This window comes from Salvia hispanica, chromosome 5, assembly GCF_029641045.1.
Source record: "Salvia hispanica isolate PSC_SH4W2 chromosome 5, Shi_PSC_v1, whole genome shotgun sequence".
NCBI classification, from domain to species: Eukaryota; Viridiplantae; Streptophyta; class Magnoliopsida; order Lamiales; family Lamiaceae; genus Salvia; species Salvia hispanica.
Window position 1 is genome coordinate 6923274 of NC_142696.1, and position 16981 is coordinate 6940254.

At 34.0% G+C, this 16981-nt stretch overlaps 2 protein-coding genes across 2 annotated transcripts; both read right to left on the reverse strand.

Moving 5' to 3' along the window:
• Positions 1-6396: 6396 nt before the first annotated feature.
• LOC125191252 (copper ion binding protein) lies at positions 6397-12063 on the reverse strand. The gene is made up of 2 exons (XM_048088767.2): positions 11906-12063; positions 6397-7251 (listed from the first exon to the last, which is right to left on the reverse strand). Exon 2 carries the CDS (start codon positions 7226-7228, stop codon positions 6704-6706), a length of 525 nt encoding a protein of 174 aa, XP_047944724.1. The 5' UTR covers positions 7229-7251; positions 11906-12063; the 3' UTR covers positions 6397-6703.
• Positions 12064-12736: 673 nt separating this feature from the next.
• On the reverse strand, positions 12737-15295 carry ACD2 (accelerated cell death 2 (ACD2)). The gene is made up of 2 exons (XM_048083969.2): positions 14945-15295; positions 12737-13457 (listed from the first exon to the last, which is right to left on the reverse strand). The coding sequence occupies exons 1-2, from the start codon at positions 15266-15268 to the stop codon at positions 12846-12848; spliced, it is 936 nt and encodes a 311-aa protein (XP_047939926.1). The 5' UTR covers positions 15269-15295; the 3' UTR covers positions 12737-12845.
• Positions 15296-16981: the final 1686 nt, after the last annotated feature.

Consider the following 16981-nt stretch of genomic DNA (forward strand, 5'->3'; position numbering starts at 1 on the left):
TTTGTATGTTAATTGATCAAAATCAAATAATGTTAATTCTAACTTCAAGATTTCTCTTATTTTTTATATTAAAATAATCTAGCAATTAATCATTAAAGTTTAATTATTATATATTAGTTGAAGATGTACGTTTGGAGTGATGAAGGCATACAATGAGCCAAACAGGATCTGGGGTCTGATTCAAACTGTTCATTTCCTATCAAGACAATTTCCAAATTCTTTTATCTTGTCACCGTTATCTTCGTCTTTGAAATATCTTCACGTGGGTACCTTGTACGCCTCAATCGAAACTCAGATGAAGAAGTTATGACCATTTGATGAAGGCTACGCGGAGCAGTGCCGACCCGAGAGTTTTTTGACCAACCAAAACGCCCGGGTTGGCACCATTTCGCCTGGGTCGGGCGTTTTTCTCGGAAATTGCCAAATTTTAGTTTTCAAATTGGTTTCTAGAGCAGTGTTGGGGGGATATTTGGACATTCTAGGACGAAAAGAGAGAGGGGAAAGGAGAGAAAGAGAGGAGGAAGAAGAGAAGGAAGAAATGCCGGCCAACATTCCGACGAATCATCTCCAAATTTCAATTGCACTCAATGAGAGCATGCTTCCTATAATTTTAATTGTGATTTTTACCATGTGTTTAGGCTAAACTATCAATGTTGCTCCTAGTTGTGATTTAGGCTTGTTCGAATGTATCTACACCTTTGAATTCATGCTTTGACATCGTTGATGAGTTTAATAATAAATTCTATCACTTTAGATGCATCTATCGTTATATATATTTAATCCTTGTTTATCGTCTTTTTAATATAGACTTGGATGGACTAATCAATTGATGTGTTGTTGAATTTGAATTGTTCAGAGGATAATTTGACAACGGGTTAAGTAAGTTTATATAGTAGATGATCTTTTATTCTCGCGCTTCAGCAGAATTTAATATCTTTGAAAATTAGTTCTATTAAACAAGTGTTAACTGACTGTGAACTATAGGTCGCAAACATGTTCAATGCAAGCGATTAGCTAGGTTGATTAATTAATCCCAAAATATGTGTTTTTGATGTAGGTGTAGAATGATTCAAGTCTAATGAGCAACTTGGAGTGACATGTCTTTCCGTTTGTGAAATCCTTCTGTTTTTATGTTTGTTTCAATTTTGTCAACATCTTTTAAAACCAAAAATCAAACTTTTGTTATGTTTTTATGTTTTTTTTAAGTTTAAACAATCTTTCACCTCCCTGTGGTTCGACACATGAAATACTACTTACGACGTTGTATTCTTGCAGCATTGTAGTATTATAGAGTTAATTAATTAAACTTGATATATTGTGTAAACTGGATAAGATACTCTAAAATACGCATCATTACTCCCTCCGGTTCTCATTAAATGCCACATATTTCTTTATTTGGACGATCCTAATAAATATCTCATTTCATTTTTACTACTCCCTCCGTCCCACTTTAGTAGTCCCGATTTACCATTTTTGGGTATCCCACCCACTTTAGGAGTCCCGGTTAGAATATTTCATTAATGGTAATAGACCCTACATTTCACTAACCTTTTTCCACTCATATTTTATTATAAAACTAATAATCCCTCTATCCCGGCTAAGATAACACATTTCTTGGTCGGCACGAGATTTTAGGAATTATTGGTTAAAGTGTTTAATTGAAGAGATAAAATGTTGGTATAAGTATTAAAATAGAGAGAGAAAGAAAGATGAATATTATAATAAGAGTGAGAAAAAATAGTTGGGTGTATTAATTGGAGAGAGATAGTTTCCTAAAAATGAAATATGTATCTTAGTTGGGACAAACTAAAAAGGAAAACATGTCATCTTAAACGGGACGAATGGAGTATATAAAAGTAGAATCCACATTCCATTATCTTTTTTACTCCCTCCGTCCCGGCTAGGGGTGAGCAAAAAACCCGAAAACCGAATATCCGAACCGATCCAAACCGAAAATTTTAAATTCGGTTCGGTTTGTTCGGTTTTTCGGTTCGGTTCAATTTTAGAATTTTGAAAATTTCGATTTTTCGGTTCGGTTCGGTTCGGACGAAAAAAAAAACCGAAAAACCGAATTTTATTAATATACTATATATTTAAACTAAACCCTAAAAAATAAACTCCCCACCCACTTCCGCCTCCACTCCTTACTCTTCTTCCTCCACTCCCATCTTTCTCCAATCTGCCTCCATCCCCAGAAAATTCTCCAATCTGCCTCCATCTCCAAAAATCTCAACAAAAATCTCCAGAAAGCTCTCCAATCTGCCTCCATCTCCAGAAATCTCTCCACCTCCAAGCCTCCAGCCGTGAGCTGTCCACCCACGCTATTGCACTCGCCTTCAGCTTCACACCGTTGCCGGTAACCTCCGCCATCCAGCCTACACGCAGGCGACTCCAGATCTGGCATCTCCCTAAATGCAAATCTCTCCAGCTCCAGCTTGAAATTATGGAAATTTAAGATTTTTGTTGATTAGTTTACTGTTTAGTGTGTACTCATTTTGTGGAAATTGTGGAAAATTATTGTTGATGAGTTCATGCGTACCCATTTTGATTAGATTAGTTAATAATGAAATTTAAATTTTTTTTATTTCGGTTTTTGGTTGTTCTTGATGATGGATGAAAATCAATTTTTCTATTTTTTTGGTTTTAGCTTTTTTAGTTTTTTAAAAATCTTATAGAATTTCGGTCTTTTTCGGTTTATTCGGTTTTTGTAATTCGGTTTTCGGTTTTTCGGATTTCGGTTTTTCGGTTATTCGGTTTCGGTTCGGTTTTAGTTTTCAATAAAATTCGATTTTTCGGTTCGGTTCGGTTTTGGCAAAAAACCGAACCGAAACCCGAATGCTCACCCCTAGTCCCGGCTAAGATGACACATTGCTTAGCCGGCACGGGATTTTAGGAGTTATTGGTTAAAGTGTTTAATTGAAGAGAAAAGGTGGGTGTAAGTATTAAAGTAGAGAGATAAAGAAAGATGGATATTTTAATAGGAGTGAGAAAAAGTAGTTGAGTGTATTAATTGGAGAGATAAAGTTACCAAAAAAGAAAATGTGTCATCTTAGTTGGGACAAACTAAAAAGGAAAACATATCATCTTAAGCGGGACGGAGGGAGTACCAACTTTCCTTTATATTTCTTAAAACTCGTGTCAAACTCAATTGAGACTTCTAAAATGGGATGGAGTGAGAACTTTAAATAAGTTGAGCTCACATTCCACTAATTCATTCAAATCATAATTATTATAAACCTAATATATAAAAGTGGGGTCCATATTGCACTAACTTTTTCCACTCACATTCCTTCACAAAGTCAAACAATTTCTTAAAATTCGCACCGGTCAAATATGAGACATTTAATGGGGACTATAGGGAGTATTAGTAAAGGATATTAGTCTCCAAAACCATGTGCTAAATTCTGGTATTCCTGACGAACTTTAAAATTAGTCTAAAATATAACAAATTTTACATTTTGTTTGTTATTTCTCAATCCAACATCTTTGGCGAAAAACTTATTCTACGTGGACAACTGTGAAATATTAATGATATTTAAGACCAATTTTTAAGTTCGTGATAAATAGGATAAAAAGTCACGTAGAAAACCACATGGATTTAGTTGTGCCAATTAAGATTTAAAAAATGCACATAAGTTTGTTGGATATGTTGATTGACCTGTCATGTAAAATAAGAAATAAAATGTAAAGTTTGTGATATTTAATATCAATTTTAAAATTTGTGGGAAATACCAAATTTTTGGCAAAAGTTTATGATTTTAGGGACCAATATCCCTATTAGTAACGATAAAAAAGAGTGAACTACATAAATAGTACCAGATCTTTCACTTTGGCACAAAAATTGTATTTGATCTTTATTTTTCTTTTTCATTTTTGATACCTCGTGACAAAAATAACTATAGATACCAAACATGTGATTTTTGAGTCATAAAGGATATCTTTGGAAATTTTAGTTACATAGTACCAAACATGTGATTACTTGTCTTTCCTTTCTTCTTTTTTTTTCTTCTTAGTTTCTATTTCCTCTTCTTTCTTTTTCTCTTCATCTTCTTCTTTTCTTTTCTTTTTTTATTTTATACATACAACTAATTAACATTCATAATACAAATTAAGGATAAAACACCTAATGAAATCAATTGTCTAAAATAATAAAATTAATTGAAATATTTTTAATTTAATTATTTTACATCATTTCGGGACTAAAACACCTAAATAAAAATATTCAATCATTTTGTACATTATAAATATAATTTATTATATATTATTTATTAATAAGATAAAATAATAAGTAATATTTATTATTATTTAATATTATATGATTCATATTTTAAATAAATATCTTATAGTTATTTATTAATTACAAATTAGTAGTATATAATAATATAATAATATTAAATATAATTAAAATTTATATCTATAATTAAATATGACATCATTTGAATTATACGTAGTATTAAAAAATAAATTAAATATTAATTTATAACATAATAATAATAATAATAATAATAATTAATAATAATTATTAATAATACTAGTATATAAGAGAAAGATAGAGAAGATATATATATCATTTTAGGTTCTCTTTTCGTGTATGCTCAAAAATGTCCTCCATAGCAAAAATGTGAAAATGTGAATTTTAGGGGGCATTTTGGGTGAAAATTAACCTTAGGTACTCAAAATGTGATTTTTGAGTTAAAAAACGATATAAAATAAAAATCAGGTACCATTTTTATGCGGAAGTGAAAGATCAGGTACTATGTTAGTTCACCCATAAAAAAAAGTTTATGAAAGTATAGAAAATAAAATTATTCAAATGCATTAGTTCAGTGCTCGTATAACTACTTCAATTTCATTCTGGCAAGAGTGATAGAGGTATAAATTGTGAGTCTGGCAAGTAGATTGATAGAGTTATAAATTGTGAGTCAATAATGAAAGTGTAGAAAAGAAAACTATTCAAATGCAAAATAAAGATAGAAATTAAAGTGTGTCAATATCATTGAGTTGATAAAAAAAAAAGTTAAAAATACCCTTCATGGCTTGGGGGTATTTTAAATTGAAAAAAATGAATAAAATGCAAAAGGACTAAAAATGTGCAAAGAAAAAAATCCAGGGATCGTTAATGATATTTGTAAAGTTCGGACACTGCAAACAACACCGATTTTATTGTTTACTCTAGGGGTGGCAAAATGGGTAGCGGGTAATGGATAATTCTCATCTCGACCCGCTATCCGCCGGGTATCGGGTACCCGATATCCAACGATAACGGGAAATGGGGCGGGATCAGGTAGTGTGTTTTAGAGTTTTGCGGGTAGCGGGTATACCCACTACCCATACGGGTATACCCGTTAGTCCCGTTAATATCCGTTATTATTAGTATCAGAGTCATATATCATTTTTAATACTCCATCCATTCCATATTAATAGAGGCGTTTCAAATAGTTAAATTAGAGAAAAAAATAAATAGTTAAATAATAATAGCCATATACACATTCATTTTGAAAAATTAAAAATAAATAGTTAGAATGGTGAAAAAATAAAGTAAGAGAGATAATAATGTAGAGAATAGTATATATATTATTATTTTTCCAAAATGAGTGAAGAAAATGAAATGTTTCTAAGAGTTCTTTTGAAACATTTTATATTTCGACGAACATACAATTGAAAACTCATCGGAACTAGCTATAGAGTCCCCTCACTTTTATTCTTAATCTATTCAAAGTTTACCATCAATATTAATTAAGTAAATTAGGGAACATAGACGATTATTATGGTTTTCAATTTTTTTATTCGAATTTCGGGTCGGGTACGGGTACCCGCAATGCCGGGTACGGAATACCCGACACGGGTATCGGGTAATCCCGGTATATCACGGGGTTGGTATTGGGACAATCAATTTAGCTAAAATCGGGTACGGGTACCCGACTTGTCGGGTGCGGGTACCGCGGGTAACCCGTTTCGCCACCCCTAGTTTACTCTACTACTATTAAATTTCAGCACCAACTTATTAAATTTTTTATGCCAACAAAGATTGTAGAACTAATTATGTTACATTTAAGTGGACAAAAAAATAATCAAAGGGAATTTAATTTCAAGTGAAATTATTGATAAGATGATGAACAGAGAAAGTAGTAGAATTTGAGTTGCTATTTGATATTAATCTTGAAAATTAGACGAATCCTTGAATTTTTAGTTCTAAAATGGCATCAACGTAATGACTATTCTCTCTTCAGTTTTCAAATTTCCAAATAAAGCAGTGAAACATTTCGCACCACAATTGGTGAACTACCAAGAGTAGTTAATACCACAAGCCTAAAAGCCCCTCTGACCTGGCCACAGAATTTGTTCAAAAAATTGAAATAAAAGAACTTGGAAAAAACTAAAGAATCCTTGATGGAGTGAAGGAAAACATGGTGATGAATTTATTCGAATTTTTTTGGTAATTCCAGTAAATGGATGAGTCAGTCTTCCAAGATTACCTAACAAGATCACACAGTTATGAATCATTAGAAAATAACAACCATGGAAACATAGGAGTCATCCATAATTTAAAACATGGCTCCTGGGTATGAATTTCCACCAGTCACAACTCATCGAAACCTTGCATTCTCCACTCACGAACGAGTACTCAACTGTTTCAAGGCATATCCAAGGAAACATGGACCATAAAATATTTTATGGTTGCCGAATATTTGGTGCTGAGAAGCTAGTTGCTGTGACTGGCTTGCTGCCTAGCTGTGCGAGCACAATCTGCAAAATCTTTGACCAATTGGGCACATTTTAGAGGGTCCTTGATATGTTCCTTGTAGCAATTCAAACATGCATCCTTCTCATCAAGACAAGGCATGGGCTTGCTATTTGGAAGCTTGAACTCTTTGTCATGAAGATCTTTCGCTCTTTCAGTGACTTCCTGTAACATGTTCTCCTCCTGCTTATGCAACCTCTCCACGACTTTCTCACTCTCCTCAAGGACAGACCGAATGGCCTCTAACTCTGGAATTGGAGTTTTGTGTGAAGGAGGTGGTGGTGGCACGTAAAGAGGAGGCTGAATTGGCCATGCGGTTGAAGAAGGGCCTCTGAGTGCCTCGGAATCATCAGGAAGCTGTTTCGTTTGTGGTTCTTTGGGAATTTTTGGTGTGGGCCTCCTGGTTTTCTTCTTTACCACCTCATCGTTATTGAGAAGTTTTTTAACTAAGTTGCTGCTGATTTGAACTGTGAATGATTCATCCATGACGCCAGATGCTTCTTTATCTCCTGAAATATACACAAGACTTATTCCAACAAGCAAAAAAAATATTTGGAAATTAAATTTTCATTCATGGTTCCACCTCACTGTCCTAACTTGGGAATGGTTTAGTAGATTCCAGAATCCGAGGATATCAATTAGGATTCTATCATCAATCAAAATGACTAATCACAAGCACATGATAGATTTCATGGCCATAATCACGTCCGAGAAGCAAAAAATTCCAACTTTCTCGTGTCACCTACTTTGTTAGCACTCTTTCTGCATATAATATTCACATCTTTACTGCAATTAATTTTCAGCAACTTCTGCTGATGCAGTTCTCTAATACTCTATTTCCATTCTATCATTCCACTTTGTTTCAATCTCCTAATATTTAAAAGCAGCCCTATGAACAAATCATAAAGAACTTAACAGAAGATTTTGCTTTAAAGCATAGGGCGCAGGTGGATAGTCATTTGAATTGAATTTGCCTATTTTTAGTACAAAGTGGAGATCTACCCAACAAACAGGGGCATCTGACAATAATAAAGATTAATGTGAGTTTCCCTAGCATTGATGAATTTAATTTATCAAGCAAATGCAGTAGAAGTCCTCACCCAATTACACAGTAATGTTCAGAAACGTAAACACGGTCCAATAGTTTAAGTGTGTGCAAGTCTAGCCCCAAATATGGGTAAAAAGAAAGGGAAGGTACATAATCAAACAATATTGCATTGCCGATTATCCATTCCGAATTACAATTGAAAATTTTGCAGATATCCTATATAAGGCCACAGCTATCATAGATTCATAGTATAGTAATTACTTCAGTCCCAATAAAGCACGCCCAATTTTTTTAGACACTGACAGCTGAAGACATGAGAAACTTAAATAATTGTATAAGGTAGTGGATATAATCTAGGACATTAGGATTAAGGAATTTAACTTTGCCTGTATGATTTTTTTGCTGCGTGACTTCCAGTAATCCCTTGGTTGATGAGAAATTCCAAAATCAAGTGAAGATGCATACCTTTAGTAACAATTCAAGAAGCATGCCTTGTGATGACTGGCACTAAACCAATTATCTATATATCCTATGATCTCAAAGACCTATATAGATCACCATATCCATTTATTGACCTAATCATAAGAATAGTTATTCAATTGTTTATTAGTACGCATTTTACGTATAAGAATTCTAAAAAAATAAGAAATTAACAGTTTCTCAAAGTTTTCAATAAGAAAATCTGAGGAAGTATGAGATTATGTTACAGGTTACAAGAGGTAACATTTGTAAATACTTTAGGCCTAAACGAGAAATGTTTGCAATAGAAAGATACTTACAAAAGAAAAATATCTATGGGTTATTCTCGATCATCGAATATGCATCTTTCTGGAGAACAGCTTTTTATTATGTGGGTAAAACTCAGAGATCTTATGTACAGCGAGATTACGAAGGCAGTTGGTTTCTCACATAGGTCACAAGAACCAATAGGTATACCCTAGGAGGAAAAATAGTAGTACTAGTATTACCAGAAACATCTATTTAGCTCAACATTTCTGTCATCTTTAGATAACTGAGATTGCCTGCAAGGCTGAGAATCTATTGCTTGCTGAAATATCTAGTGAGCGTATTTAAATGCCTTTATGATTAAAAGATATACCTAACTAACTAGCAATCAGATTCAATCTCTTAGAATACCCTATATTTGGACATCCTTACAGAATGTGGAAAAAAGCATTATGAAACAACAAAGACACATAAAAATGATACTCCCTCCATCCACGAAAAATAGGCCCATGTATGGATGGCACGGGTTTTAATGAGAAATTGGTAAAGTAAGAGAGAAGGAGAAAATGTGGGTAAAGTATGAGAGAGAGAGGTGGCTAAGTTCGAGAGAAACTTTCTATTTTTGGAATGAGACTGTTTTCGTCGCCACCCCAAAATGGAAAAATGGGACTATTTTTCGTAGACGGGGGGTGGGAGTATTATACTTCAAATTCTAAAGAATATCAGCCTTACTACTGTGCATGATTAAGTCTCCAAAAACACCCGTAATTTAGTATTTCTCTTGAATCTTTATTTTCCAGTTCAGCAGATGAGAATCGGTGGTTTCTCCATATTCATAGAAGAAAAGTTTTCAATTTTTACTTAAGTTTTAGATGTATAGGTTCCTTAATTCATTGCAAAAAACTAAAGACTGGAAAATCTTGGGGACTTTCCTAACACCCATGATCTATCAATTGCAGATAATAGACCACTTATGTTTGTGTAGCTGCCCATATCACATTTCCTTATGAACCTTAAATGTTAAATGAACTGAACTTGATAAACTGTAACACCATATTACCGATTTCCCATGAATAATTCCACTGCCTTAGTTGATCTTTTTTAACCTTAAAATACATTTCTCACATAGTTGAAGATAACTATTCCAAATTTGAATTTTCTAGTTGGAATAAGGTATAAACAAAATGTTTTGAGCCAACTATTCCTCTATATGCCAATATGGATATGCAAAGTGAAAGTTTCACCCATAATTAAGCTCTCATGAATTAGATACGGATAACATAAGACATGAGTATGAAATATACAACTATACTTTCATATATTAGCCAATCTAAAGAGAAATTCAGGATTTTCTGTTCTTTCATATGATTCAAGGAAACTTAAGACAACATTAACAATATGATTAAAAAATAATGCAATCTATTCCAGGTCCAAACCATATACTAGGTTTTTGAAAGCAAAGTTTATATATTCTGATGATGTTCCTCCCTTTCAGTGTTCTTATGAAATACTCCCAACTTAAGTTAGTAGTTACTCTACATCTCGTAAACCTTCATTAAATTTACTTTTAAACATGAATGGGAACTGCAACCATCAATCAGATAAGAATCAGGAAACAATTATATCAATCATTAATGTATTGCCAATATATTATAAGGCACGGCTACTATGATATGGCCGAACCTCTGCTTAATCAAGCATTATAACTTTCTAACCTCTCCTACCTTATCAGTCGTCAATCCCTAGGGTTCACACCCCATTTTTCAGTTACAACATGCAACACTGAAGGAAAATATTTCAGTCTCGATAAAAATAGATACCCCTAGAAACATGTAATCAGTCAAATCTTACTTCAACTTTTGTTTTTGTTTGATTATCTCTGATTCTCTATTTAGGATTTCAACAAAACCACTGTGGGTAAAGAAGCTATTCTTCTAATTAGACATTCCAAATCTCTATTTACCAGTGTATGCTCTGGAATATTATCATAATCAATACTTGGAATTAACACCTGCACATTCTCAATATCTCACAACCCTTCACGAAGAAGTCCAAAACAATAATATCTCACAACTCTTCACGAAGAAGTCCAACCCTTCACAGTTTTACCATTTTGGGCCGTCCACCAAAATCAGACCAATTTCTCAATCGGAAAGTTTTAAACATTTAAATACTACTAATAATGTGGATCCCACAATCCACTAACACTACTTCCCTTACTTTTTTCCCCTCTCTCTTATTTTAACAATTGCACATTAAAACCCGTGCCATACACAACTATGTCTACTTTTGGTGGACGGAGGTAGTACTACTTAGTCAAGCTATATAAACTTCATCCCTGGTTGAAGAAAATATGTCTAGCGTGGTTGTGTTGTTTTGTGAAAATAAAATGCATCATTGCCCAAGGCTACATTGTATTTGTATATGACGAATTCTAACTCAATCTAGCAGTTTTCCACTTTGTTCAAGGAAAAGCTGAAACTAATCCAGAAAAATGCAACAAAACTAACTTTAGAAGATAAATACATAAGCTGCCACAAATCAACGGTCAAACTTCTCCCAACACTAAATTGTTAAATATCATTATACTTCAACTGACATAAAATTAGCAAACAATTCCACAGAAATTAATTTTTGGAAAAGAGAATGATTTGAAGGGCATAGCATAACTGCAGAGTTAAGCCAATCTTGATCATATTCAATAAACCAATGGAATGTCTTCCAATACTTCTGCAAATGATCTCCATAGAAATTTAGAAACATGCAGTGTGACTGTATGTTGTGTATATGATTTTGTGTGCACTAGTATTTGTGATTGAATCCCACTAAAAACTTTTAGATCAAGCTTGTTTCACCTAATATTTCAAATGTGGTTTACCTCATTTCTCTCTTATGGTTTACGAGCTATTGCAGGTTACCCATCTCATCAAAAATTTACAACTAAAACTTGCTAACCACGCCTAATCATGCCCCCACTTACCAGATTAAACATGAAAATATCCAAACGCCAAAATATAAGCAAAACGTTAGATTAATTGTGCTAAAAAAACATTAATGTAATCACTGCACTATATTTATATACTCAGATGAGAGACACAGCATAATGCGATCTAAAACAGTATTGGAATCATCACATCGCCAGAAATTATCCTAATTTAGTTTATCAGATTAGTATTCGTTCGACGCTAATGCTCGAGGGTTTGACGCCCCATTTCTAGATTACAATATGTAATAGTCATCAAAATTATGAATTCCTCTCTGCAGAGAGCCCTCGAATTTTGGTATAAGTCGAATCTTATTTCGTCGAGTTCGTTTCAAGGAATTTTCCTCTTTCGTTTGATTATCTATATTCAATAATTCAGCAGAATTATCAGGGAAGAGACGAATACCTTCAAGGCCGCGGGAGCAATTGCTTTGACCTTCTTCCTTAGTCGACCCGCGAAGGCGTGCCGGCGTGGTCTGCTGCAAGTTTGGTTGGGCGGCCGACTTTATTCAGACTTCTGAAAAACTCTGCACTCTGCACTCATCTGTATTTGGTTTAATTTGCTAATTTACCAATAAATTTTTCAATTGTTAATTTCATTATTTAATTAGAGCTGCTGCTTTCTCTATTTCCGATTAGAAATGAAATAATTTTTTTTTATTATTTTATTAAAAATAAATTATTTTTTAATATAGAAATAACTTTATTTTTACTTTTTCGTACTCCTGCTATATTAAATTGCATGATGGAAAGCACACAAAATTAGTGAGATTTACAAAAGTACACAAATGCCTTTCATTAAGTATATTTAAATGATATTAATATAAATAAATTATTAATTTATAGCATCAAAATAATAATATTTATATTGATTAATAATAATAGTATAATGAGTTAGGAGAACGAGAGAAGATATTATAATATCACTTTTGGTAATAGTTTTATCAATGCCCAAAATACCCTTTATGACACAAATAGAAAAATGAATTTGTTTAAAGGGTATTTTAGGATGAAAATTGCATCAGATACCAAAAATGTGATTTATAGGTATCAAAAATGTTATTTATATGCGAAAGTGAAAGATCGGAAATAATTTACGTAGTTCACTCTATTTTTAAAATCCAGCCCACAAAGATACAAATAGCAAAATTTATAGATCATTTTTATAATTCACTCCTCTTATATTTAATTCACAGTTTAAATTAGTATTAAAAACAATAAAATGGATCATGCATCATCACACAATCTAAAATACTAGATATATAGTGATTACTACATAGCCCCACACTTCCTACAAATGCATATGAATATCTGAATTCCCCATATTGACAAATTAGAAAAGAAGATTACTTATTGTAACATTCTTTTAGAGCATCCAACACTCTATCAGCTACTTCTTGCCCAAACAGCCTTGGAAGACTTGAGCCAAGATCCACCTCAATAGTTTTGTTCTTAATCACTCGATCCCTTTCGGCTAGATACGCCCTCTCAGATGCATCCACCTCCCTCGCTGAACAAGCACACGACTCAGCCCAAAAATGCAGCAAGTCCTTGGAAATTGGACTAATGTCATCTTCAATTATCTGTTCTATGCTTTTGGATTCACTAGCCCCGGCGTCTATGGTGACTAGAATAGCCGTTGGAGAAATAACAGCTCGTATGTAAAGAGATGGAGAGTAGTAAGGTGTAACCTCTGGCAGCGCTTGAAGGCGTTGCCTATGTCTGTCCAACTGTGTATCTTCGTAGTAGTATTTGAGGTATTCGGGATAGAGGATAAGATCTTTTCGTGGCATCAGATCAAGGATGAGCACAAGGGACGTTGGACTGCTCTGGATGAGGTCCAGCAGAAAGTGTGGCGCGTCAGTCGAAGATGTCAAGTAGGCCGAGAGGGTCGTTATGTTGAGAGCTCCACCTGATGGCAATTTGCAGTGTATCCAACCTCCCAATATCAAATCAATCTGATACATGTTTAAATTTAGAATGTGTAATTGAAGCTCAGCTTATATATGATCAGGTTAGAATGTGTAACTAAAACGCAGCTTAAATATATCTCTAATATTTTCGCTACTAAGCCACATATGCAATAGAGTGAATGGCTCAATCACAGTAAGCAGAAGATACATACTCCCGTCCCACACTAAATGAATCATTTTCCTTCTTAGGATGTCCCACTCTAAATAACACATTTCGAAGAATAGAAACATCATTCTCTCTATTTTCTCATGCCGAAATATAAATGCTCGATTTATAATATGACAGAGATCGTTGTAAAATACTAAACCTATGACCCTAAGAGGTCATAGGAATAAGATTTGTTTAAATATTTCTCTCTTTACATTGATACTAACCCTTTATTTCGCCAACATCACACCACAAACTCTTTAAATTGCCTAGGTTTCTATCAAACTGTCCTAAATTTGAAGTCCATATATATAAATAGATCAGTTGAATTTAGCTCATGTTCCACCCTCAAACTAATTTAGTACTACTAGTTTCAATTCTTTTTTTAGTACTAGTATGTGATACTCCCTCTGTCCACAGTAGGAATACTCCCTATGTCCCATACTAGGAGTCCTATTTGATTATGACACAGATTTTCAGAAATGTAAAGAAAAATGAGTTGAATAAATTAGTAGAATATGAGTCTAGCTTATATATACTCCCTCCGTCCCATAGTAGATGGCACATTTGAAGAATATTACGAGATTTTAGAAGATGTTATTTTGTGTGTTAGATGGAGAGATAAAATAGTATATTTATATTAATGTGAGAGACTTTTTCCATAAAAGGAAATGTGACATCTTTTATGAGACAAACTAAAGAGGAAAGTGTGACATCTATTATAGGACGAAGAGAATATTAGTTTTATAATAAAATATGAGGAGAATAAGTTGGTGGACTGTGGGGGCTATAAACCATTTATGGTAAAAGTGAAATATGACTCTTATTATGGGACGGACAAAAATAGCGAAATAGGACTCTATAGTGGAACGGATGTAGTATTATTAGTACCCCTTGTCTCATTCAAGATATCCATCTTTCCTTTTTAATTTGTCCCGCTCAATAAGTCAACTTTCTATAGTTAGAAATAAATCACTCTCTCCTCTCTGTTCATTACAACATTCGACTACCTTTTGCTAAATCCACCTAACAACTCCTCCTAAAATATCGTGTCACTTAAGAATATGAATATCTTGAGTGGGAGCGATAACATTTACTCCATTCGTCTCTCTAAAATAGACCACATTTGAAATGATATTTTAATTCAAAGTTGATAGAGTAGAAAGATGAATGGAATATTATTAGTGAGAAAGTGACCCATGCTTTTTTTTCATAATGAAAAATGTGGTTTATTTTTAAGGGATTCAATTAAAAAAATCTTGATTTTGTATGTAGAAGTAAAAAATAAAAATTAAAAAAAAGGAAAAGAAAAAGGAAAGGACACCTGAGAAGAAGGGAGGCCGGATCTGAGGTGGAGTGAAGCTTGGGCGGTGCCGGCGGAATTCCCGAAATGTTGAGCGTGAGAGGGTAGTGTAGAAGTGGGGTGCAGCGAGGATCCAAGTTTGTCATCCACAGTGGAAAGCAATTCCACCATCAGCTTCTTGATGGGAGCAGATGCATAAGGGAATTCCATCATTTTTGCTTTGCCGGAATCCATGGAATTTGAGCATCGGACTTTACTTCTTGAACCTGAAAACCGGACTTTTGGAGTAGTAATCACCGGAAAATGTTCCAACCACTTGTTAAAATTTGGTGAGATGACAGCCATAGAAAATGTTCATCCAAATAATCAGCTATCAATATTTATTTTATTCAAAAAATAATCCATCTTTAAATAATTTCATTCCTGCACCCATAATTAGAAATCGAGCTTCGGCCTTTTGTATAATTGGTAATTGGTAATAGGCCTTGGTAGATAATCTAAAATTTTATGTTGGGCCATGAAAAACGATAGAGTGTTGGGCTTTTTGAGAATATAAATTAGCCTAAGTTTGTAGATATACTTATGAAGATAATTATGAAGTATTTTATTTAAGTGTTTGGTATAACAAGTTACGACTAAGGATAAAATTATGATGGTCAAAATTAACCTCACTAATTTAAGTTAATAATTAAGGTACCATTGAAGAATAATTGCTACTCCATCTCTCTTCTACGACTATCTCTCTACAGTACATAACCAAATTCCTAAGAGCATCTCCAATAGCGGCTAGCCGATTCGCGGCGCTAGCCGGTCGGCTAGCCGAACTACTGCAACCGGGGAGCGCCGAATCGGCTAGCCATTAGCGAGCGCACGCCGATTTGAAGGCGCTGGCCGATGCGCTCGCCGATGCACTGGCCGCCATTGCAGGCTGGTGATCGGCCAACGCAATTTTTATTTATTTATTTTTTTAAATTTTTGAAACACTATATATTCGCGATTTTCACGTCATTTTCATTTGCATCACTTGTTTTAACGAGTTTTCTCTCTATCTAAATTTCTGTACAAGAGCAACATCGAGAGATGGACAACAACAACTAGTTTACTCCGGCGACGAGCGGGTCTCAGACACCCACGGTACCCGTGGGGTCTGGATGGGGGCAGATGGACGGGTAGTACAACATGTACCATTTGAAGGGGTTGGCAGCGGAAGCGCTCACATAAATCAATTACATAATAATTCAGATCTATTTAGCGGATTATTTAGACAAATTCTATTCGCGTAATTATCACATGTATCATACTCATAACTCAAATAATGACATGCTTTAAATTAATTGAAACCTAAAACATGCTTTTCTAAGGTTTAGCCATTATACCTTGATGATTCTCCAAAGAATCGAAGATAGCTAGCGCCTTCTCCACGTGAAGATCTTGTTGGTGCACGCAGCGGAAGAGCAGGTAAATAAATCACATAATAATAAGATCTATTTAGCAGATTATTTAGACAAAATCTATTCGCGTAATTATCACATGTATCATGCTCATAACTTGAATTAATCATGCTTTAAGAATATTGAAAACCTAAAACATGCTTTTCTACGGAGTAGAATAATACCTAATTAATTCTCCAAAGAATTGAAGATGGCTAGCGACTTCTCCACGTGTAGCTTTAAGTACTAGACCACAAATCTTCTCTCTGGTTCCCGAACTGTACTCTAATATCAGTGTGGGCTGATCTTACTAGAATACTAGGACTTAAATAAAGAAGACAGAAGAAATCCTTTTTGGAATAGGACTCAAATTCGAAATCTCCTACAGCTGGGAGAGATCGAAATTTTCGAAAATTGCAATATGAGATATTGTGTATTTTCTGTCTCCTTTATTCTCCTATTTATATTAAGTTCCTTTTGGGCCCAGACAGGGATCTATGGAAGGCTTTGGATATGGGCTCATCCAATTTACTTTTTACTAATTAAATTGAACCCACAATTTAATATAAGTTATAATTGGAATATTACGAGCAGCCACTACAGAAGTAATATTGAACTCTCCCCATCC